The 22,974-nt window shown below is 51.0% G+C and overlaps 2 protein-coding genes across 3 annotated transcripts in view; both read right to left on the bottom strand.

Annotated features, from left to right (window-relative positions):
- Positions 1-223: 223 nt before the first annotated feature.
- Positions 224-2,221, bottom strand: CHST14 (carbohydrate sulfotransferase 14). The gene has a single exon (XM_030240805.2). It carries the CDS (start codon positions 2,204-2,206, stop codon positions 1,235-1,237), a length of 972 nt encoding a protein of 323 aa, XP_030096665.2. The 5' UTR covers positions 2,207-2,221; the 3' UTR covers positions 224-1,234.
- A 13,921-nt stretch (positions 2,222-16,142) lies between these two features.
- Positions 16,143-22,974, bottom strand: part of BAHD1 (bromo adjacent homology domain containing 1) — a 32,594-nt gene continuing 25,762 nt past the window's right edge. For both annotated transcript variants that reach the window (XM_030240333.2, XM_030240334.2), the window contains exons 4-7: positions 21,952-22,111; positions 20,924-21,000; positions 18,779-18,870; positions 16,143-16,550 (exon numbers count right to left, since the gene is read on the bottom strand). In XM_030240333.2, coding sequence (XP_030096193.2) covers positions 16,361-16,550; positions 18,779-18,870; positions 20,924-21,000; positions 21,952-22,111 — 519 coding nt within the window. In that variant the 3' untranslated portion in view covers positions 16,143-16,360. The remainder of the gene's footprint in view (positions 16,551-18,778; positions 18,871-20,923; positions 21,001-21,951; positions 22,112-22,974) is intronic.

Below are 22,974 nucleotides of genomic sequence, written 5' to 3'. Positions count from 1 at the left end.
ACAGCAATTAGGAGCCTATTTTGTTGCTTTTCATCCCTGTGTCCTGTTATGCTTGGGCTCCAATGTGTCCCTTCTCCGTGTGCTGGTGCTGCTCTGGCAATTAAAACATTAATTAATCACAACAAGAACAACCAATTCATCCCATCTTTGTGTTGTGGCTCAGCATGAGGGGCAGAGGCCTCCCCAAGGACACAAACAATCCCAAGGAAAAGAACTAACAGGCTAATTCATATAAAAACTTTATTAGAAACGAGGACACAGCCTCCCAGGAACAACATCCTGCCTTATCTCCCAAACATTTACAGTTTCAGAGCTGTAATTAAATACAAGAGCTATAAAAAGGGCGTGCACAGCTATTAAAGGAGGAAAAATCAATCCACAAATTGCCATTTTTTCAAACATGGCTGGAGAAAGGGTTTTTCCACAGTGGTCTCCATGCAGGGACCCACGAGGCTGAAAGCTGGCACGTGGCCCATGGGATTTGTTTTCCAGTCTAAGGACCAGGATGGGCTTTGATCTTATCCCAAGTCTGTATTGCTTCAATTCAGAGAAAAGAGCAGAATGGGATGGCTTGATATTGCATCTGATACATGATGTTGGGTAAATAGTTGTACTCCCAAAATCACCCAAAAAAGGGGTATTATCCTATCCCTAATTATTTTTCAATGGTAAATAATAATAATAAAAATAAAATCCAGAGGTGCTACTGACACAGAAATAATGACCAGCCTCATTTAAGTACCTTCTACAATGAAAAAATAAAGGATAAATGGGGCCTGGTTTACCTTTTTACCCTATTTATACCCAAACCCCAGCCAGAACTGGTTTAACAACACTATTTTTTAGTGCATCAAGTGCCACATTAAGATCTCCATTCAACCAACGTTTAGTACAAAACCCAAAAAAGGAATAAAAATACTTAAAATATATAAATTTCTCAGACTCCTTACAGGAATTCTCCACGTTGTGGCATAAAAAAAGAATTTAGAGCAAAACAGAGATACAAAAGCTACTGTGCTCGAGCCAGTGGCGTATGCACACAGGAAAGTCAGAGAGGTACAAAAAGGATCCTAAGTAGTGAAGGTGATAGAGAATATTTCATATAAACAGTGCTTGCAAAGTAGAAAATTAGGAAATAATGCATAGAGGAGAGTGCTTCACACAGCACCAAAGGCTGTGCAAGCAAATCCTTGTAGCCAAGGCAGAATTCCCACCGTCTCTCGACAGGGACTGCTCACTGCCTGCAGAACTCGCTGGTGATGTTGGGCAGGGGGTAGGCGAAGAGGGAGAAGTCCAGGATGTATTTGGGGAGGAGCTCTCTGATCAGCCGGCGCTGGGTGTTGCACAGGTAGTAGTGCAGCGTCTCGGCCGTGACGGGCTTGTACCAGGCCTGGCGCTCCGGGAAGCGGACGAAGGAGGGCGACTGGATGTGCTCCAGCACGTGGTTGGCGTCGGCGTGCAGCCGCTCGTAGGAGCCGATGAAGTCGTACCTGACGGCGCAGGGCTGGCACAGGTTGTAGATGGGCATCCAGTGCTCGTTCATGCGCTCCACATCCTCGTCCAGCAGGTACTGCAGGAACTCGGAGAAGGACACGTCGTCGCCGGCCGAGTTCCCCCCGTTTTTCCGGTACCGCCGGACGATCTCCACGCCGTACTTCTGCTGGTACTCCTTGATCTCCCCGAATTTATTCCGGTAGGCCGAGAGCAGCCTCTCCATGGGGTTCCGCACGAAGATGAACTTGTAGTAGTGCTTCAGGCGGTAGCTGATCTCCTCCGGCTTCATGTCGCCCAGGAACACCAGGTCGCTCTTGTGGTCCATCTTCCCCTGCACGTCCACGCTCTCCAGAGCCCCGTCCAGCACCTTCAGGACGCGCTTCCAGTTGGAGCAGGCCACCTTGGGCACGTAGCAGTAGAGGAAGCGGTACTTGTCGCTGACCAGGAGGTGCCGGAGCACCGTGCGGCGCTGCCCGGGCGGCAGCTCCCAGACGCTGCGGGGCATCGAGCGCTGCCCGCACAGGGCGCGGATCGTGCGGTTCCGCGTGTCCCGCAGCACCTCCAGCTCCAGCTCCGCCGGCGAGTCCCGCCCGTCCCGCCGCGACGGCCCCGCGGGCGGGTGCAGCGGCGGCGGCCCGACCTGGGCGAGGATGCCGCGCTCAATCATGAGGAGGAGCCCGCTGGAGGCCAGGATGACGCCGAACATCAGCATGGAGGGCAAGAGCGCCGCACCCGCCGCGCCCCGGGAGCGCGCCCGGCTGCGGCCCGGCGGGACCGCCCGGCGGGGCTCGGCGGGGCCGGGGCCGCGGGGCTGCATGGCCGGGAGCTCCCGGGCCGGGCCGGCTCGGCCGGGGCTGCGGGGGGGTCCGGGCCCGGCGGGGCGGGGCGGGCGCGGTGACGGCGCGGGGCGGAAGAGGCGGCGGGACCGCCCCGCACTGAGCCCGCCCGGCCCGGGGCCCTGCGGCGGGGATGGCGGAGTCGCGGCATCGTCGAGTAGCGGGATTGGAGGGGACCTCAGGGCCCGTTCCGTGCCACCCGTGCCGTGGGTAGCGACTCCTTCCACCGGCCCAGATTGCTCCAAGCCCCGTCCAGCCTGGCCTTGGACACTTCCAGGGATCCAGGGGCAGCCACAGCTTCTCTGGGCACCCTGTGCCAGGGCCTCAGCACCCTCCCAGGGAACAACTTCTTCCCAATCTCCCACCTAACTCTGCCCTCTGGCAGTGGGAAGCCGTTCCTCCTTGTCCTGTCCCTCCATCTCTTGTCCCAAGTCCCTCCCCAGCTCACTTGGAGCCCTTTAGGCACTGGAAAAGGCTCTAAAGTCACCCTGGAGTTTTCCCCAGGCTGAACATCCCCTGCTCTCCCAGCCTGTCTCCAGAGCAAAGCTGCTCCAGCCCTCTAATCACTGAATCACAGAATCGTCAGGTTGGGAAAGACCCTCCAGACCACTGAGCCCAACCTGTGACTGATTCTCACCCAGCCCAGAGCACTGAGTGCCATGTCCAGTCCTTCCTTGAACACCTGCAGGTTTGGAGACTCCACCACCGCCCTGGGCAGCCCCTACCAGCACCTGACAACCCTTTACACAAAAAAAAATTCCTTCTGATGTCCACACTGACCCTCCCCTGGTGCAACTTGAGGTCATTTCCTCTATTGTCCCTTGCTCCCTATGAGCAGAGCCTGATCCCACCTGGCTGTACCTTTCTGTCAGGGAGCCGCAGAGATTGAGAACGTCCCCCTCAGCCTCCTTTTCTCCGGGCTGAGCCCCCCAGCTCCCTCGGCTGCTCCTCAGAGCACCTGCTCCCACTGATCATCCCTCTGGAGCGAGTTCAGAGCCCTCCCTCTGCCAGCACCTCGGCATGTCGGTGAGTCAGTCAGGCCTGAGCAACACTTCACACTGCTCTCATCCCAAAATACACCGAAGTGTCATTTCAAACAGCTCACCAGGTTTGCTCCAAGGTTCTGGGGGCTGCTGGCAGCACAGTTCACACCCCAGTGCTTCCATGACCTCGTGCAGTGATAATGGATGATTGTTACAATACCAGGCCAAACTATCCATACTTAGGCATTGTGCTCCACTTAAAGGAATTCTAGAATTCTGTAATTCCTGCACAGGTTTAGCACCTGGAGGAGGGGAAGACGCTGGCCATGTGCTGAGCCGAGGAGGCTGTGCCACCGAGAGACAGCCAGAGGGAGGGATTTTCCAACACTTGGCAGGCATTTCCCGCAAAGCACCTCTGTGAATGACCCCCGCCGCTCACCTGCTGCTCCGGGCCATCCCCTGGATGCCTGCGGCACTAACCCAGCCATCAGGATGCCGTTTCCTCACACAGCCCTTTCCCAAGTCATTCCACACTGCCATTGTTCTCAGCATTTTCCTTCAATGAGTTTTCCTAGCCTACCACGGGGCCTGGGCTCTTAACCAGCCTTGCAGGGACTCTCTGTCAGGAGCTTTCTTAACATCAAGAGAAAACCAGCTTCCACTTACTTTCCTTTGATCAGGAGCCAAGAGCATTTTGTCAGCCAAGGCAGACAAAGCACTTGGAGCGCAGCGTGAGAGCCTGCAGCTAGATTATTGCACATTTCCCAGTTTTATTTGGATGTAAATACAGCATTAGCTCTAGGAAGAGACCGATATCCGACCTGCCACCAGCAAAGCTGCACACACGAAGTGTTATCAGATTCCTGCTCTCATTTCAGAGGGCAGGTCCTGATCCGATCTCAACACCAGCCCAAACTGAAGCCGTGCCAACATATATAATCCGTGTCACTGAGACAAAAATCAATCCCTCCTCCTGGGGAAAAAGCCTGATTGCAGCAAACTCCAAAGCAGCCAGGGGGAATTTTTATTTCTTCGAAGGCATGTTAGTCTGGCACCACTCATTCCTTTTTGTTCCTATTCTCCACTAATATCTCTAGGTCAGGAGCAGTTATGCAGGATAGCCCACTGGTTCTGGAAATGCAGAGAAACAGGAAACTGCCCACGAGGTCAGAGGGGATATTTTCCAAAGGGAACTTGGATTTAAGGACTGGTCTGAAGAGCAAAGGCATGGGGTGTGATGCAGAGTCTCTATAGGAACAGCACAGCCAAGCAAATACAGGGTTCAGGGGCTGTTTTGCAGGGCTAAACCCTGTGTCACCAGGCAAAATTAATTGTGGTCACACTCAGTGTGCCTAATCAACACCCAGAGTGAGCACTAATTTGATTTCCAAAGCAGTTAAAAGCCGCCTCACGTTCAGAATGTGCAAAACTGTGGGAATATATTTCCCAGACAGATCCATCCCTTCGGAAAAAGCACATTTAGCAAATAAAATGTCACCGAGGAAACCCAACTTCAGGCTGCTGTGGTTTGCCTACAAGTTTATACAACACACCACAATGATGGCAGGGTTTGGTTCTCTTCTGTGGAAGAAGGCGAACCCACACAGCCCTTCCCAGGGAAATGCTCTGCCAGGCCTCTGTGTCATCTACTACCAGGGGCTGGAGCAGCAGCCTAATCCCTAAAATTCCCACTTACAGGTATAAAAAGATTTTTGTACTTCCCAGCCCTTCAAAATGCCTCCAAACCCTGATACTCACCTTAAGAGCACCACAGGCTCCACGTTGGGTAACTGGAGCAGTAAATCTCTGGGCCTTTTCCTCACTGTTTACTCACATGAGCAGAAAAACATTAAAATACATTATTATTATAATATCAATTCCCACCTTACAATGAGCTAGTCTCCCAGCAGCATTTATGCACACACAAGTTTAAGGAAGGCTGTAGAACTCACCTTGGCTGTCAGAAATCAGGAATATGTATCAGTGTGACAAGGAAAAGGCCAGTTCCCAGAGGGGCTGGAGAGAAAGAATGAGGGACACCCCTGTCCTTCCAGCTCGGAGTGAGGCTGGACACTGATATCATCACAAATGCCCTGCCAAGGCTCTGCTGGCCTTTGGGGTGAGATCAGATATTTATTTTGGTCTGAAGAACTGCAAAAAGGACAAACGAGTGAGGCCTCTGGAAAAGCTGAGCAAGAGAAAGAAGGTTTATTGGAAAAACATCAGTTTGGGCCGATGCCAGCTTCCCAGAAAAGAAACACGATGGTGATTCCTACCAGAGGAGGCCCCCTGGATTGGTTAGAGCAGCTCTGGATCAAAAAGTAAAACAAGCAAAGGAGGAGAGATCCGATGCTTTTTCTGCGTGTCCAGAGATTATCCCTTAATTTGGTATAATAAAGCCTCTTATCCAAGGGGATAAGCACAGAAGCCGCTCCACAATCAGCTCACTACCGAGGCAGAGTTTCTTATCTCTGGGGAAAAAGCCTTTTTAAACAAAGTCAGACACTCAGGATGAATACACTGAGTAATTCCAAGGAGATGGTCAAACACAAAAATCGCTGTTTTCAAGGAAAACTTTGTGCAGACGGATCTGGTTATAAATTCATTGATATACAGTTGGCTGGACTTGCAAAGACCTTGCTCTGAGCTCAGATCCTTACTCAGTTCCTCACGCTGAGCTCCGTTCCGCTTTCCCCGCTCCGCCAGGCACTGTGGAATCGCTTCCGACCGGAGCCATCCCGGGAGGTTCAGCTCCTTAGCGCCAGGAGAACCAGCAGGCACCGCTCGCTCTTCCCCTCTGGATTTGGGGTGAGGAGGCAGGCAGCGAGCCGGAGCGCATCCCGGTCGCCGGGGATGGCACAGACAGCGGGGCGGCAGCGGAGGCTGCGGGGCTGCAGCCAGCAGGGCTGGCAGACGCTGCACGGATCCGCATCCCCCGGGCAGCGCGGAGCTGTCACACACTCCGGAGGTCGGAGCGAGGGCAGGAATGCCGCAGGCGTCAGCGCCACGGGGACAGCGGCTCGGGCAGAGCTCGCCCAGTTCTTCTCCCGCTCCCAGATCTTCTCCCCCAAAGATCAGGTTGACATGCAAAGCCCATTGCCAGGCTGAGCGTATCTAACTTTAAACCAGTAACAACCACAACTCCCTTGTTGCACCCTTTATCCTCCCGCTGACCCATCTGTGATCCCTCTGATCCCTCTGAGCCCAGGGCTGCTGGATGCACACACACACATCCTCGGAGTCGCAGCCAGCCGGGGTTTTACAACCAGCGCTCAGTACAAACACACATTAAATCCAACACAGCTCCCAAACCTGGGTCGCAGGAGAGTCTCCAAGTCTCTTAACTCATTCCAGGTCTACCTGCTGCTCTTTACACGGAGTTTCCCGAGGCTCTCGGGCGGCTCCTGCGGGGCTGTAATGAAGTCGTGACTTTGTGTGTGTGAAGTTCCTGCTGGAATTTGTAGGCAATTAATGTTTCTGTGGTTTCACAGGCAGCAGGACGGGGACTGAATCTGCTCCAACACCTCCAAAACCTGCAACATCTCATCCCTGACACCAGCAATCATTGTCCCCAAGGCAATGGGACCGATAAGGACCCTTTTGACGGAACCCTGTTGAGGTTTGTAACATCCTTCCGTGCGCTAGGAGTGATAATGGCCTGTGAACGACGTGCTTTGCCCCAGGGAAAGTATTTAACTGGGATATTGGAGACTGATGGTGGATGGGTGCTGGGAAGTTTTGGGGATGAGCTGAACGAGAGGCGGGGATCTGGCTGGAAACATGGACAGATTTATCCTAGAGGGGACAGTCTGACATTGGAGGAATGGTGCCATCTGTGTAGAGTCCAAGCTGGCTGACTCACAGAATCCCAGAACTTGGAAAGACCTCGAAGATCATCAGGTGCAATCTTCAGTTGTGGTACTTCAGAAAACTTCTCAACATTCTGGTTTATTTCTTATTCTTCTTGATAAGGTTTTCCATTTGGAACCTGGATTTTATAGGAATGGGAGGTTTTGTGCCTTCAGGCCATTCTAGGCAGCATGTTATTTAAATTGCTGTGTAATCCCTAAAAGCATTTTCCTGAGTATTCCAGGGGCACTTCCCAAGGAAAGTCTGAGGGTTTATCATCAAGCCCACTGTAAATTCCAGTCGGAAATCCTGGGTCAATGAATCACAGCAGCATCACTCCTATTTAATTATTACTGACACACACTTATGTACACACTCAGTTTGTTTTTCCACGTTAAACTCCCTGTGTGTGCGCAGCAGGATCCTACTGGTGCTTTTAATGAATAAACATGTAGAATTAATCTGAAATTTTCTCTAAATGCAACGTATTTGGAAAGCTATTTCCAGTGTTTTCAAGCCTGAAATGTATCAGCATCAAGGTGGTTTGGAAAATGAAAGGAAGAAAAATGAGGAAGGAAATAGGAGGATCTAGGGGAAGGCAAAGAGCAAAGAGTAAGTGAATCCCATCACTCATGAAAAATTAATTATTAGAAAAATGAGTTATTATAAAACATGAGCCATTGTTAATTAGATCAAAGGACATAAGTGACTCCAGCAAGAATTCTGGCCTGACATCTGTCCCAACAGGATTAATTTAAAATAAACATCAGGAAGAATGAAATAAATCAGTCCATTTGTGCCTCCTCTTGCTCTGGACCATAGAAGACTGAGGCTTTCTGTTAAAGAGTGATGAAAATGTTTTTTTTCCCCTCTCCCTACCAATTAAAAAAAAGTTGCATTATTTCCAAATTTTAGAAGAAAACTAATTGGGAAAGTTAAATTACAAGAAAATTTGCTCAAATATTAGGGAAAAAAATGGGTTAGGAGCAAGGGGTCTGCCCCTGGAAATGGGGGACTGCTGCCTGCCTGGATCCTGGTTTCCAGATCCACGTGAACCTGTGGGGCTGCTTTTGGGCCATCACATTCCTGAGACAGGGAGGTTCCATGAGGAAATCGATTCCCACGGGGAGTCTCAGCCTTCATCTCGCAGGGAGGCGAGAACAAAACTCAACTGTGCTCGTTAACATGCCATGTAATTCCCTTTTTATAAACTAATTATCTGATGTGCTACGAAGCAAATCCCACTCGTGGATCTTTGGCTGTGATAGGGAGAAACATCTGATTGCTAAATAACCCTCACTCTGAGCAGTTCAGAGTCTGCTCCTTGAGAAATCCATCTCCATGACCCAGGGCAGCAGAGGATGCTGTTTTCTTCTAGGGAGGTCATTTGTGTGGAAGGAAAAAGAGGGGAAAAAGGGATTCAGTGGAGGTGAGGGATCATTCTGTGATCTGAGAGCACAAACTACTGCACAGGCTGACTGGGATGTGGTGGCCAGGGGCACCTGCTCTGCTCCTTAAATCCGGGTTCAGGGACCACCCAAAAGATGGAGGAAAAATCCAGCTTTGGGCAGCACAACCTCTACATATTAAAAAGAAATAAAAATGAGATGTTTCAGGGACAAAAGAAAACCCAGGGAATTTGCACTGTGCCCTGAGCCAGACGCTGAGGAGCAGGAGAGTTCACCTGTTGCAGAAGGAGAAGGGGGTTTTCTCACCAGCTCTTCCCAGAGAACTTGATTCTTCCAAAACCACAATATTCCCAGTGTGGGAAGCAGAAATGCTCTGGGAACAACCACAAACTGCTTCCTCGTGGGAAATCTGGCTGCTTTCCTGTCCTTTTCTCATTTATCAAGTGCTAAGTGCTGCCAGGTGCCATTGTCCCTAACCCAGCTCTTGAATGGACTTTTACAGTCACTGCATCCCTGCTCAGGCAGCAGCATGGGAATAGCAGCGAGCACGGCTACAGAAAAAACTGGATTATTGATGAAATTATATGATTATTAATTACAATATTTATGAGTGCAGAGAAAACAGAGCAACAAAGCAAATTCCCAACAACCTGGCTCGCTGCGGGGGTTCCCAATCCCGCTTTGCACCATATCCTTTCAAAAATCCCTCTCCATCAGAAGAGCTTGCTTGTTGTTTTCTAATACAGCTATTCCAGTGCTCCTTCTGAGAGCGGAAGAGTATTCCTGGAGAGGCAGGTTTTTTCCAGCCCTGTTAAATTGATTTGCTTTTAAGAATCACTGGGCGGTCGAACCGCTCTGGCTCCGGCTTGTTTGTGCAGAACACTCTGGAGGGGTTTATAGAGATATTAAAATTAAATATGAAGTCACAGAATAAATGGGGCCTCCATTCAGTGTGCCTTGTAAATCCAGTTTAAATGGTTCCTTTATTAAATATCCTTTCCTCTTAAAAATGGATTAACTGCTCTCGCCGGAGGCTCTGACGGAGAAGCTGTTGGATCCCTATGGCAACGCCACACTCCCAGAGACCCCTCTCTCCGTGCCAGCCCCTTGGCTTCATTCTAGTCCAGGTATCCCCCTTATACCATCTCCAATTATTAATCAGCGTCTCCCACTATTAATTACAACCCCGAGGCCAGCACTGAGTGCTGTGCTGCAACTTCCCACTGCCTCACACTGGTGAGTCCCATCCCCTATGGAACGCATGGATAGTGGTTGGATGCCTTTTCCAGCACACCTGGCAGTGCTCACCTGATTCCTCCTCTGTCCCCCTGATTTTTGGGCTTGTTGTTTTCCTTTTCTTCCTACTTTTGGCCTCAGTCTCTTGCACTGCCCAGTGCCGCTCTCAGGGGCCCTGCAGAACTCTCAAGATGTGTTCCAGGCTGGCGTTTGGAATTTAAGGAAAATTCATATATAAAGGGGTGATTTAGCTGGATTTTGGGGTTTTGCAGGAAGCTCAAGCAGTACAGTCCTGGCCAGTCCCCATGTGAACCCTCAGCACAGTTCCCTTCCCAAGGGCCAGACAGGAATTACCTTTCTGCCAAGGGCTTTATCACAGGAAAGAGCCTCCTGGAATGTCCAGCTTGATGTTTCCAGAAAAATGGCTCCCCTGCACTGCTGCTCCAGGACTCTGAAGTTTTGGGCATAGGGATGCAGCCATGCCAGGAACAGCAGCTGGAGAAGAACACGAAAAGCTCAGCCTCATTTTTATTCAGCTTTAAGTGACACAGGCAGTGCAGGAGCCATTCCAAGAGTGGCTCTGTGAGGCTGCGGCTGCTTTCCCATGGATGGAGCCTGTGCCAACGGAACTGGGGGCTCCCTGTGCTGTCACTGCAGCATTTGGAGCAGCATGGAGCAGCAAGAGCCAACGCTGGCATGAAGGGATTAGCGAGCAGTTATCCATCATCTCCCCTCAAGCCCCCAGCTCGCTGAGCCAAGTGTTTATCCCATATGGATGGGGTGAGAAGGGCACAGTAAAAGAAAACATTGCCCACACTCAGGTCCCTGGAGCCACCAGGTTAAGGGGATGTGTATCCCTTTTCCCTGTGTGGCACCAATCCTGCCAGGGCTGCTCCTGCCACCAGTGATGGGACAAATCCCACTCCCTGCACAGCTCCTCCATGGGCAGGGACAGAGCTAGGTGGGTGCTGGAGCACTCTGTCACATTCATGTGACAGTCCCAACTGCTCCTGTCTCTTGGCTCACAGGGATTCTGGCACAATTACAGCCAATTATAATTAGCAGCATTAAAGCCCCAGTTAAATGCAAGCAGGAGCTCGTGGCTTTCACTTCAGGCGGGAAGACACTTCAGCCAGCCCTGGATGCTGCTCTGGATCTGCTTGGCTGGGACATGTGGGGAGTGAGGTGAGGAAACCCCAAGAAGGCTCCCACAGCAGCATCAGGAGACCAGCTGGCACTTTCCCTGGAAAAAAGAGCTGCTCCAAAGCAGAACAAAGAGCCATGCCACCATCCCTGAATCTGCAGGACACTGCTGTGCCTCTCAAAGGACTAATTCCCAAAGGTCAGGATGCATTTTCAACAGCTCTCACCCTCTCAGCACGCTCATCCTGCTGGCCAAGCCTTATCCAAAGCCTCCAGAAGTGCCCACAGCCCAAACAGCTCCTTCCCAGCACCCCAAATGCCTCCTTCTCCCTGCAATTGCCACAAGGCTCTGTCACCTTCAGACCACACATGGAAATGAGGGAAATGGGACACAGCAGGTTGGCTCTGCCAGGTATATGAACCACTGCTGGTCATCAAACCTGCCAGGGGATGCCCAGTTGGCCAAAGCCGGGCAGGATTCCAATGGCTGCACACCTCACACTTTCCAGCCGGTGAGCCCACGCCTTTCTGACACATGGGGGACTCCAAGGACAACCTGGGCCAAAAGGACTCTGCCTCAGTGGCAGCAGAACATTCCTGGCAGTGTCAGTCATGCTACAAGAGCAGTTTGCTGAACGACAGATCCAGGAGAGGCGGATATGGCTCCGCGCGCCTCCCTCGGGGAGCAGATTTCAACAGTAAATCCAATTTTGTTTGACATTAATCCCAACTTTTCAGCCCGCCACAGATTATCCTTCTGGTGATGGCTCACCACGCAGGAAGAGAGGGATGGAAAAGCTTTTTCTTGGTTGTCTTTCCAAAGGACCTCTCTGAGGGAGCATCCACACCTGGATAAGCACCAGAGCTGGCTGTGGGTCATGCACAGGGGGCAGGTTTCTGTTCCATTTTTGGCACCCACATCACCGATGGCTCCCAGGAACCAGGTCACATTAAATCCAACTGAGAAATCTCAAACTGGTTCTTCAGCAGAAATCCCAGGCCATGGGGCTGGGAATATCATGCTCAGTAATCCCACAGCAGCTCACAAATGTGATATGCATGTCCCTGGATGAGCTCCTTCCTCCCCTTGGGAGGAAAATTCCCAGATGAATTCACTTCATCACTGTGGTTTACTTTTTCAGGAATTCTCTTGATCAGCTTCTCCAGGTCTGTGCTTCTGGCAGCTCCCTGTGAGAAGCTGTGCTGACAAGGCTGGGAACAGGAAGCAAAGGCAAGGATCCTCTAGCAAAATCCCTAATGCTAGGAAGAAATTTAATCAGGAATTTAAGAACAGGTGTGATGCCAGCAGGGCAGCAGGGCAACAGGGACTGAGCAGCCTCAGCTCATCCAATGGGACCATCTCAGAATCTCCTGCTCAAGGTGACCTGGAAGTGAAAGATGCTGCAAATTTTCAGAAAGATGCAGCTGGGGTCCAATGGATTATCCAAGAGCTATGGATGCAGTTCTGCCATGCCCAGCCAATGTGCATTGAGGCCACAAGCCACATGTGCCCTTTGCTCCCTTCTCTGAAATTAGGAGCTAATTCCATGTCAGACTTTACTCTTTCCTTCTGCCCATTTTGTTCCCAGAACTCATTCCCTCCCTCCCCAGGTGTGCAAGAGCCATAGCCCCAGGAAGCAGCAGAACATTTCAACATGGAATGGAAATCATGAAAGTCAAGGAAGAGCCTGTGGGACAGCTCCAGAGGAGCCATGGCTCAGGACTGTGGGAGTGGCTGTGTCACCACCCAGGGCCACGGGAGCTGCTCCCCCTGAGGACGAGTGTGCAGCAGCCCCTGCAATCTTGCACATGGCTGTGCTTTCAGCCTTGCACCCCCAAGCTTTGTCACTGGCTGGGAGCACCCCTGAACAGCTCTCACCTGCATGTGGCTGCAGACACTCCCAGCAGGTACCCCCGATCCCATTATCCTGCTCCTCACTGCTCCTCAAGCAGGTTATTTGACTCCTGTCTGCTCTTCTCCCACTTGGAATGCTTCTGGCCCCTTGGGATGTCTGTGTAGATGGCTCAGCTATTGGACCTGTCCTCAGGGTGCATGTGGCACTTGGTGCCACAGGGCCGTGACACTCAGACGGCAGAAGCTGGTGGAGAGAGCATTCCAAGCAAGACACTTTTCCAAAGCAACATTCCCAAATGCCTCCTTTAGGGCTCCTAAAGCCTACCTGAGACAAAATGTGTCACCACCACCTGCACTGCCTGGACAGCAGAGACTCAAATACTACACTGACAGCTGCTCTCAAGAGCAGACTGGAGAAAAGTCAGTCAATCCCTGCCTATCCTGTTGCCACTTGCTCTGTTTCCATGGAAAACCCAACAAATCGCTCATGCCACAACCATGAGCACCCACATATGATCCCAAGCACTCCTAACTCCTGCAACCACCAGGTCCAGGTGGGAAGTTCTGCAGGAATGGGAAGAACAGTCCAGCACTGGTTTGTTTTCTAAATCAATACGATTTTTCAAATTTATTTTTTAAGAATTACTTCTAATATATCTTTCTCACAGAAGGAGGGAATAGGGAATGTTCTCATTCCATCTGTAAACAATGAAATACAGATCTGGGAAACCAGGGAAGAGACACAAAAAAGTGCATTTTACAAAATTATCAACTAAAATATATTTTACATGTATTACGCTTCAATTTAAATTCTACCGACTGCATTTTTCAGTTTCAAAAAATATTTCCATATCTAATAGATTAAAAAAGCAGGAAATCTTTTCATTAGGGATAAGACATTTCAGTTCATTTACATGCTGTTTGCACAACAGCATCAGCAACCACGTGAACCTCAATGTTCATGGCCTGAAGCAGATTCAACATGGGAAGAGTCAGGTTTGTCCTCTCCAGAGCTGGACCAGAGCCTGTTATGGACCCAGGGCAAGGATAACTTCCCTGCTACCTGGAGAGGAGCCAGGACAAGGTGGAAGCAGAGGGAGATGGGGAAGAAGGAGGAATTTCAGTGAGTTACCGTGGTTCCAAGGCTGGGTCTCACACCTGGGCCCAGCTGCAGCAGTGCTCAGGCTCACCTGCCTGGTGGGTCTTGCAGCATTCCGTGTCCAAAGCACTGCCAGGGAGAAATGGCCACAGCAGCTCTCCTGCTTCAGGTTCAGGGACAAAGGAGTCCCCATGAAAACAAACACATGGATTTAGGGCTTCCCACCACCTTCCACTCACTGTGGGGTGCAGCTGCTGCACTCCCCCCATGGCCAGGCAGCTGCCATTCCCTCTGTGTCACGGGCAGGAGCAGCTCCACTTCTCCAGCATCCTCCCTCCCTGCTACAGGGGAAAACCACTTCATATCCTCCCCCAGAAGCATCAGAGACCACGATCTCCAATGCCTCCTCGCACCCCTTCATCCGAGTGTCCCCACGTGCCACCACTTCCCAACCCAAAACAGCCCCACCACGTCATTCCAAGAGACCCCCAGTGCCAAGCCAATTGTTCAGGAGAGATCTGGGCAATCCCTTTGACACCAACAGTATCTTGAGGTATAAGTGAGAGAAGATGCTTCACCTGACAATTCTTGCTTGCACACCTGTGATCCCCCTTCTTGGAGCTGGGTGTTCTCCCTGGGCTACGCAGGTGGGAATAAACAGGAATTTTCCAGCAGGAATCCTCTGCCAGGTGCAGGGAGATGCTCGCTCGCTGTGGTGGGTGCCAGACCTTGTCACCCCCTCAAGCCATCACCTCCGGACACATTCCCCTCTTTGGTATGTAGAGCAAATCTCTGGAGAACTCCTGAGTGCCTGAACTATTTCATGTAAGGAACTGGATGCCATGGGCTTTCTCTCCAGGCCAGGCAGGTGTGTGGCCACTGGAGCAAGGTGACAAGCCCTGTGTCCCCAGGGAGTATAGGGAATGCTGCTTCCACTGATAGGATATTAAAACCGAATGGACACTTCCACCATGAAACACAAGTTCAGAAGCCCCAAAAGACTGGGAAAACGCAGATCCCTCATTTCAGTGAGCGGCTCCAGCCAGCAGGAATGTGGGTGGCATGGGGTCAGTTCTGCTGTAAGTTAGTGCAATCTCGGGCTGGGCTCCCAGCCTGGTGCAGTGACTCCCCAGGATGTGACACTGTCCTTTGGTTTGCTTTGGGATTAACTCCAAGTTAGCATTGAGATAAGCTAAGGTCTGTCTGGGATCTAAGGTCTGTCTGGGATCTGTACAGGTAAGGCAAGAGGCAGGACCTGCAGGCTCACATGGTCCATGCGAACCTTTCCCGATGCTCAGGTCCTTTCAGGAGCCACAAAGCCACTTTGGTGAGCTTGCTCGGACACCGGGATGAGTTTGGAGGGGGAGAGGCTGCTGATGACTTCAACAGCACTCCCAGGATCAGGACAGTCACATGGGGAAGGAATTTTAAAAAGTCAAAAACACGCAAGAAAAGGGTTTGCCACTTCCCTCTCTGGCTTCTTCCCACTGCAGACACACGGGGATAAGCAGCGTCTGGAAATTACATTACAGGAAACAAGCTGGGAAGAAAGAGAAAATCCAGGGCCCCCTGAGCCATCAGAGGAAAAGCAACACTCAGAAGAGAAGAGGAAACATTCTCCCCAGCAGAGCCCACTTTGTGAGCTCCAAGCTTCCAAGCGACGAGTGCCGGGCCTTGGGAATGGGACATAAAATCCTGTGGGCTCGGTCAGGACACCTGGGACAGGACCAGCTCTAGCCCTACACTGCGTGTGACACCTGCCACCTTGCCAGCTCCCTCTGCTCCACCATGGAGCAAGCTCCAAGCCCCAGTCTAGGAGGTGAATCACAGTGCAGTGAGGTCAGGGGAGGGAAAAGACAGGGGAGAACAGGGGTCACCTCTTCCCCTGGTGGAGCAACACCTATCCAAGCATGACACAAGGCCACTCTGCACCCAGGCAGCTCCCAAAGCTGCGTTTTGAAGCTCTCACCGTGGGAATCCTCAGAGTCTGTCCTGCGGGACCAAGGAGACTCTCCTGTGCTCTGCCAAGAACTGGGCTCAGTTCAGGGCCCGAAAACCACCGACTGTCCCAGCCAGACTCCACAAACACTGCACTGACACATCCCTCCTGCACCTCAGCGCCGTTCCCCCAGCCGTGGCTCTGCACTGCTTCCTGGCTTTTATCCCCTGCAAACCCTCCCAACAGATGCAGCTCTACATACATATATAGATATAGATTTACTTATGCAAATCCCTATATCTATATACATATATTTATTTTTTACGTATATATTTTCATTTATGCTTTTAATGAAGTGCTGTGCTTTCAGCTGCTGCCTCCCCCTCCATGGGCTCCGCTCCTCGCACACTCCCAGTCCCAGGGCGGAGCGCTGGGCGCTCCCACCTGCAGCAGCATGAGGTGGGTGAGAGTGCACAGGTGTCCCAGGCCATCGTGGGCGCTCCGGCCCAAGGCTGCGCTACTGCGGGTTCTTCAGGATGCGCCCGTGCCTGAAGTCGTAGACGTGACGACAGAGGAAAACCAGCTCGGGGTCCGTGTCCTCGGGCACCTTGCGGTGCAGAGGGGTGGAATATTCCTCCGAGGGAGGAACCATGATGGTTTTCCTGCCCGGGATCCCTTCGACTCGACGCTTTGCCAAGGCACAAAATCTGCAGGGCAATCACATCAGAAGAGTTACCAGAAGATCCTGGAATGCTTTGGGTTGGAAAGGACATTAAGGCTCATCCTGTCCCACCTCTGCCAAGGTTTTGCTAGGTTCCACCTTCCAGTAGTACAGGCTGCTCCAAGCCCCATCCAGCCTGGCTTTGGACCCTACCAGGGATAGGGCAGCCAGAGCTTCTCTGAGCCAGGGCCTCACCACCCTCACAGGGAAGAATTTATTCCTAATATCCCATTTATCCATGCCCTTTGGCAGTGTGAAGCCATTCCCCCTTGTCCTGGCACTCCAAGCTCTTGTAAACAGTCTTTCTCCATTTTTCCTGTAGGATCCCTTGAGGTACTAGAAGGGGAAATTAGGTCACTCCAAAGCCTTCACTTTTTCAGGATGAACAATCCCTACTCTCTCAGCCTTTCCTCACGGGAGAGGTGCTCCATCCCTCTGATCAACCTGATGGCCTCCTCTGGACTCACTCCAGCAGGTCCGTGTCCTTCCTGTGCTGGGGACCATGAACTCATTCCCTCTCCTGCTGCCTGTGTCCTGCTGGGAGCCACAACTGCAGCTGCTGGAGGATAAGGGGAAGGGAAGGAATGTGGACAAAGCTTTGTTCAAATAGAACTCCTGCAGGAAGCAACACAAGTTTGTATTTCCATACTGGTGGATATTGTACAGCACCAAATATGATAGCAATTTAAAAAAAAGTTTTAAAACCTTATTTTTACTGCTTTGGCCTCATTTTTGCTAATTAGCCCCTAATAAATGCTTATGAACCAATGTTTAGGAAAACAAAGAATTCAGGATGCCTTCAGGGAACATCTCTCAAAGGTGACCTGACCCACAAGAGCATGAAAGAATTCCTGCCAGTAGCTGTTCCAGAAGACTGGGGTGTTAGAATGGAAAGGAACTGCTTTGATCCAAAGCTTGGGGATGGGGGATTTTGTTTGGTTGGCTTTGTTTGGTTTGTTATTCTTGGGGTTAGGTTGTTTTTTTTTTTTATTTGTTTGGGGTTTTTTAGTGTTCTCAAAAGAAAGATCAAAATTCAACTTCTAAAGAGTTTGTACACCAGCTTGTTTTTAGAAATTCCAAGAGCAGAGCCCTGGGCAAGGAGCAGGCAGAGGAGGAGGTCTCAGGCATCCCCTCCGTGGCAGGGCTGCACAGACCACAAGAGGCACCCAGCAGAACTGGGAGATTTAAAGCACTGGTTTGCATTATGGGTTTGTGCCAATTTAATCCCTACTTTCCCTCAGCCCTGTGTATCCATCACAGGATGGCAGGCTGGAATATGGATGCTGGGAAATTCATACTGACAAAGCTGCAATTTAATCAGCAAGAGCTCAACTATAACAGCCCAAGTCACTGCTCCAATGGGTGCTGCTGCCAAAATCCCAGGTTCTGGTGTCCAGCACAAACACTGGCATTGTATCAGCAGATTTTTGGGTAGTCTGGCACCTGTGTCCAACAAGGGATGGGTATATAGGATCTCTTCCTAGCTCACTTAGTTTTTAGCTCCAAGTTCCATATTTTCCTGTACACCTGTTCCTGTCTTCCTTGAAACCACATGCAGTGGTCATACAAGCATCAATATTTGGGAGTCCCTTGAAAGGAACACAAAGAGGCTGGGGAAGGGTTTGGAGCACCAGGAGTAGCTGAAGAAGATGGGGGGGCTCAGCCTGGAGAAAAGGAGGCCTAGGGGGACCCTCTGGCTCTCCACAACTCCCTGACAGGAGGGTGCAGCCAGAGACTGTCAGGCTCTGCTCCCAGGGAACAACAGACAGGTTGAGAGAAAGCAGCCTCAAGTTGCACCAGAGGAGATTTACGCTGGATATTGGGAAAATTCATTCAGGGAAAGGGTGGCCAGGCCTTGGAACAGACTGTGGTGGAGTACCCATCTCTGGATGGATTTAAAAGCTGTGTGGATGTGGCACTTGGGGGCACGGGTCAGTGATGGCCTTGGCAGCTCCAGGGGAACAGCTGGACTCGATGATCTTAAGGGTATTTTCCAACCCAAATGATTCCATGATCCCACACAATCCAGACATGCAATGGATCTGGAGCAGGAGAAGCCCCCTGCCTGCAGCAGAGCAAGTGTCACTACCCCAGCTCCAGCCACACCACAGCCCGCGGGGCTGGGACACCTGGGCCGGCTGGAATGGGCAGGGTGAGAGAGGCTGGAGGCAGGGGGAGGGTTGGGAAGTGCAGCAGGTTCAGAGCTCCACCTACCTGCAGTACTCTGCGAAGGTCAGCACGTAGCACTTCTCCTCGATGCAGGCGACGCTGTTCTCATCCTGGTGCCGCGACGCAAAGATCTCATTCTGTGCGAGGAGAGGAGGGGACAGACGGGTCACCCAGCTGGCCCGGAGCCCCGGGAGGCACGGCCAGCTCCACACCCTCACCCACCCAGAGAGGGAATGAGGAGCTCTGCACCATCACCCATCACCTTAACTTGGAGTCACCAAAGCGTGCCCCCGGTAAATACTCTTCAGAGGCAGTGTCCCACACAGCCCAGGCACCTGCCGTGTGCTCTGTGCACCACATTTTATCCAGCATAGTGAGCAAAGCACAGACCCTCCCACCATCTCACCCTGCCCAGCACATTTTGTGAGGCCAAGTGCTCCAATATCCCATGAATTTCCAATGTCACAAAGCTCTTCAGAAGCAGGGCCATGGCTGGCTGCACCCCTCGGTATCCCCTTTCCTCCTGGATTCTCTAATCCATCTTTAAATCTTAAAAACTTAAAGAAACCGTTCTTATCCAACCACTTCCTCCTCCCAATTCAATTAAAAAGGCTAGTTTAGTGAGAGAAGTAGCAACAGCTTTTTTCAGAATCATGGAATAGAATCCTGCTATGGTTTGGGTTGGTGGGGACCTTAAGGATTATCTCATTCCACCGCCTGCCATGGGCAGGGACACTAGACCAGGTTGCTTCAAGCCCTATCCAACTTGGCCTGGAACACATCCAAGGAGGATCAGCCACAACCTCTGTTGGCAAACTTCTCTACAATTTTTCCCAGAGTAATTTAGGAAATTTGGCTCTGCAGCAGGCAGGATCTGTTATACACAGGGGAACACAGACAGAGCCACTGAGAAGAATTTCAGGTATGGTTAGATCAGCAGAGATGATCTCTGGGAACATGGATGCCCTACACAAGTCTGGAAGCATTCCCTGCAGGCTCCATTTCTGCTTTGCTGGAAGGGAAAATTCACAAAAAGGTGAACATCTGGGGACAGGGTTGATCAGGGACACTGGGAATGCCACACCTGCCTTCTGCACCTTGGGGTTCTGGTTTAATCCTTGAGTCAAAACTACCTGAGTCACCCTGGCAAGCCTGGCCCAGCCCTTAGCCCAAGCCCTCTCTTGTTTGAAGAACTGTGTAATTTAAGTGGGTTTGCAAAAACCTGGCTTAATTCCTTCTGGCATTCTCTCTGGACTGAAATGCAACTGGATACACTCACCTTTCATTTATAAAGTCCCACATTTTGGTTTAGAAACTCACCTGTACACGCAAACGAGGCAGTTACAATTCTCTGGCTGCTCTCATACCCTCCCTCCCTTTTTATTTAAAAAAGTAATAGAAATTAATAAAGCACCAAGTTTTTAAAATTGGGTTGAACACAGCAATGAATTCTTCATTCCCAGTTAAAACCAGCTTGTTCTGTCACCCAACACAAGCTCATGCAAAGCAGAGCAAGGTGCGAAGTCACAGTAATTCACATATTTTTTCTTTAAAAAGCAACTCCATTATCCTGGCACAGCATCCTCAATCCAAACTTTAGTTCTCATCATAAATCTACGCAGGGCATGGATGATGCATCCACGTTTCTGTACAAAACTAACACGTTTTTGGAGTTTAAGAAGCAGATTAAGGGATTTATTAAAAGGCAGCACATGACATAGGCACTTCAGTTTCCTGCAAAATGGCAGCAGGAGCTTTTGCATCAGGCTCTGCAGTCCTGTAGGAATTAGAATATGCTTTTGGAAAGGTGTCTGATCTTGATTCAGTATAAACTTATTCTTCCTTATTCTTCAGGTAACAGTCAAAAATTACTTTTTACTTAAGATGTGGAATTTTCTCAGATTAAAGGGAGAAACATCAACACTCAGCAGTTTCTGTTAGAGCCTCCATGTAAGGAACTCAGCAGCTTTTTTAAGAGCCCAGATTTTCTCCACAGGACAATAAATCTGGGGGAAAAGCCCAACTACAGGACACCATCACTCAACACATCTGGCAACAGCTGCATCACAGCCAAGATCACTCTGCTGTACTCAGCTGGAGGCCACCCAGGAATGCAGGGAGATGTTGGGGTAGTGCCCCCCTCCTGCAGGAGCACAGAGAGCCCAGGATGCCCTGCCCATGGGGACTCACCTGGTGCATGCTGGGGTTGCGGCCTCCCTGAGTGTGCTCTGGTCTGTAATACCACAGGAGGCTCATCATCAGCTCCCCTGCAACAGCACAGATTGAAACAAGTCAAGCCTCAGCTTTCTCCGAGCGTTTTCCTACTCATTCCCAGCTTCCTCCTGCTGCTCCAACCCCTTCATTCCCACAGTGCTCACGGAGAGGCAGCTGCGGCTGATAAATATTTCATGCTGAACTAGGTGTCCCTTTGTTCCAGCAAGAAGCTGCATGGAGTCGGTCATGTTGCTTTTCCACTACACCTTCGCCTCCTCCTACTCAGGTTACAACATCCCAAGGAAGTCAGGCACAAAAAACTCCCCAAAGATTCAAGAACTAAATGTTTTCGCCGGCAAAAAAGAATCCATTCAGCACACAAGCTGGAAAAGATGCGCGTCCAAAGGTGGGAACCTGCAGCATTGATTCCCAGGTTCAGGGAAGAATTGCTGCTGCACTGACACAACCACCGTGGGCCTCACCATACCTTGACTTATGTCTTTTACACAGAATTTTTGGGGTTTGTTTTCCCCCTTTTTAAGCACGACCTCTACTTTAAAGCATTTGGTTCAGCATCCTTGGCTCAGGGATTGCCAGCTAGACACCAGATCTCACCATAAGGCCCCACAACTTCCATCCCCAGCTCTACTGGGGTCCATCAGAGCTGCTGCAGAAGAGCCCTGCTCCCAACAGCTCCCAGACCAGATGTTGGATTGGAGCAAACAGCAGCTCCCCCGATGTTTGAGCAATGAAATAATACGGGAGAGAGCTGCGAAGACGGGCACTTGGCAAATATTCTGTGCTTCCATATCCGGGAAGATTTCCATTTATCAACCCCAGATGAATGATTAAGGAGCATTTCAGTTCCTGGAACAATCCAAATGGAAGCCATGGCGCTCATCTCCGCTCCATCGCCCTGGCACCCTAACCAGCCTGCAGCTCTCCCTAGATCCATTCCTTCCCTGCCTCCTGTTGAGCCCACACACGCTCTCCTGGCACAGTACCTGTCTTGGGGTCCTCCCAGAGTGCAGAGATCTTGGCGACGTAGGGCATGGATTTCTTGCGGGGCCCGGATTTGAGGAGCACGGTGTCCCGCACCCGGATGATCTCCCCGTCCCTCTCCACAGCCTGGTAGCTCTTGCGCACGGCCGGCTCCGGCTCGTTCTGCACACACAGGAACCAAAACAACCCAGTCAACAGGCAAAGGGTGACTGCAGGGTTCTCCTCCCCAGTGCTGGCAGTGAGGGGCAGCTCACCAGGGGGACAGCGTATCTCACAAAAGCACTAATTGCTGAAATTCATACTCTGATTGCAAATGAAAACACACTCACTCCTCCCATTCTGCACACAAAACCACAATCTTCAGGAAAATCACCTTTCCACCTGCCTACCTGGAGGCCTACTTTTTCTTTTTCCCATTCAAAGGCACTGAATATTGTGCTTTGGATGCTCTTTCTCTGATACAAACATGGTAAAAACCCAATAAAACATGAAATATTTGACAAAAACAGGGCAAGGAGTGGCAGGGAGGCCGTGGCAAAAGCCTTCCTTAGTAGGACTGCCAATGATTCCTTTGTACACTCTGACAGTACAAAATAATCACTTTTGGGACCATGAACCAGGCATTTTTAGTTTGCTTTTGCACTGGTTTTCATTTCAGAACGCCTGAGCAGGATGGTTTAACCTCCTGCCAGATCTCCCAGGCAGGATTGGAAGCATCTTAAGGAGATTAATGCCTCGCTGCTCCTTTGGGGTGTGACAGCCCAAGGCATGGATGCACAAGGCCAGTCCCTGGCCTTGAGAGGCCTCGTTCTGGCACAGTCCTTGGCACCTGGACACACTCCTAAAGGCTAAAGCTCCAAAACCTGCCCTGGCTGCTGCTCTCAGCAGCCTGAGGTTGTGCCACCACACCAAGCAGCAGCACAGATCCTGCCTGGACCATGGCCCTCCTTCCTCCTGACATCTACTGTACATCAGTGCCTTGTCCCACCTTCCTAGACACCACGTGGGGCCCATTTCAAGCTCTA

Source organism: Serinus canaria, chromosome 5 (assembly GCF_022539315.1).
Source record: "Serinus canaria isolate serCan28SL12 chromosome 5, serCan2020, whole genome shotgun sequence".
NCBI classification, from domain to species: domain Eukaryota; kingdom Metazoa; phylum Chordata; class Aves; order Passeriformes; family Fringillidae; genus Serinus; species Serinus canaria.
This window is presented reverse-complemented; position numbering and strand designations above follow the sequence as displayed.

What these genes read in the sequence shown, in the direction of transcription:
- CHST14 (XM_030240805.2), bottom strand. Translation starts at nt 2,206, where the DNA reads ATGCTGATGTTCGGCGTCATCCTGGCCTCCAGCGGGCTCCTCCTCATG.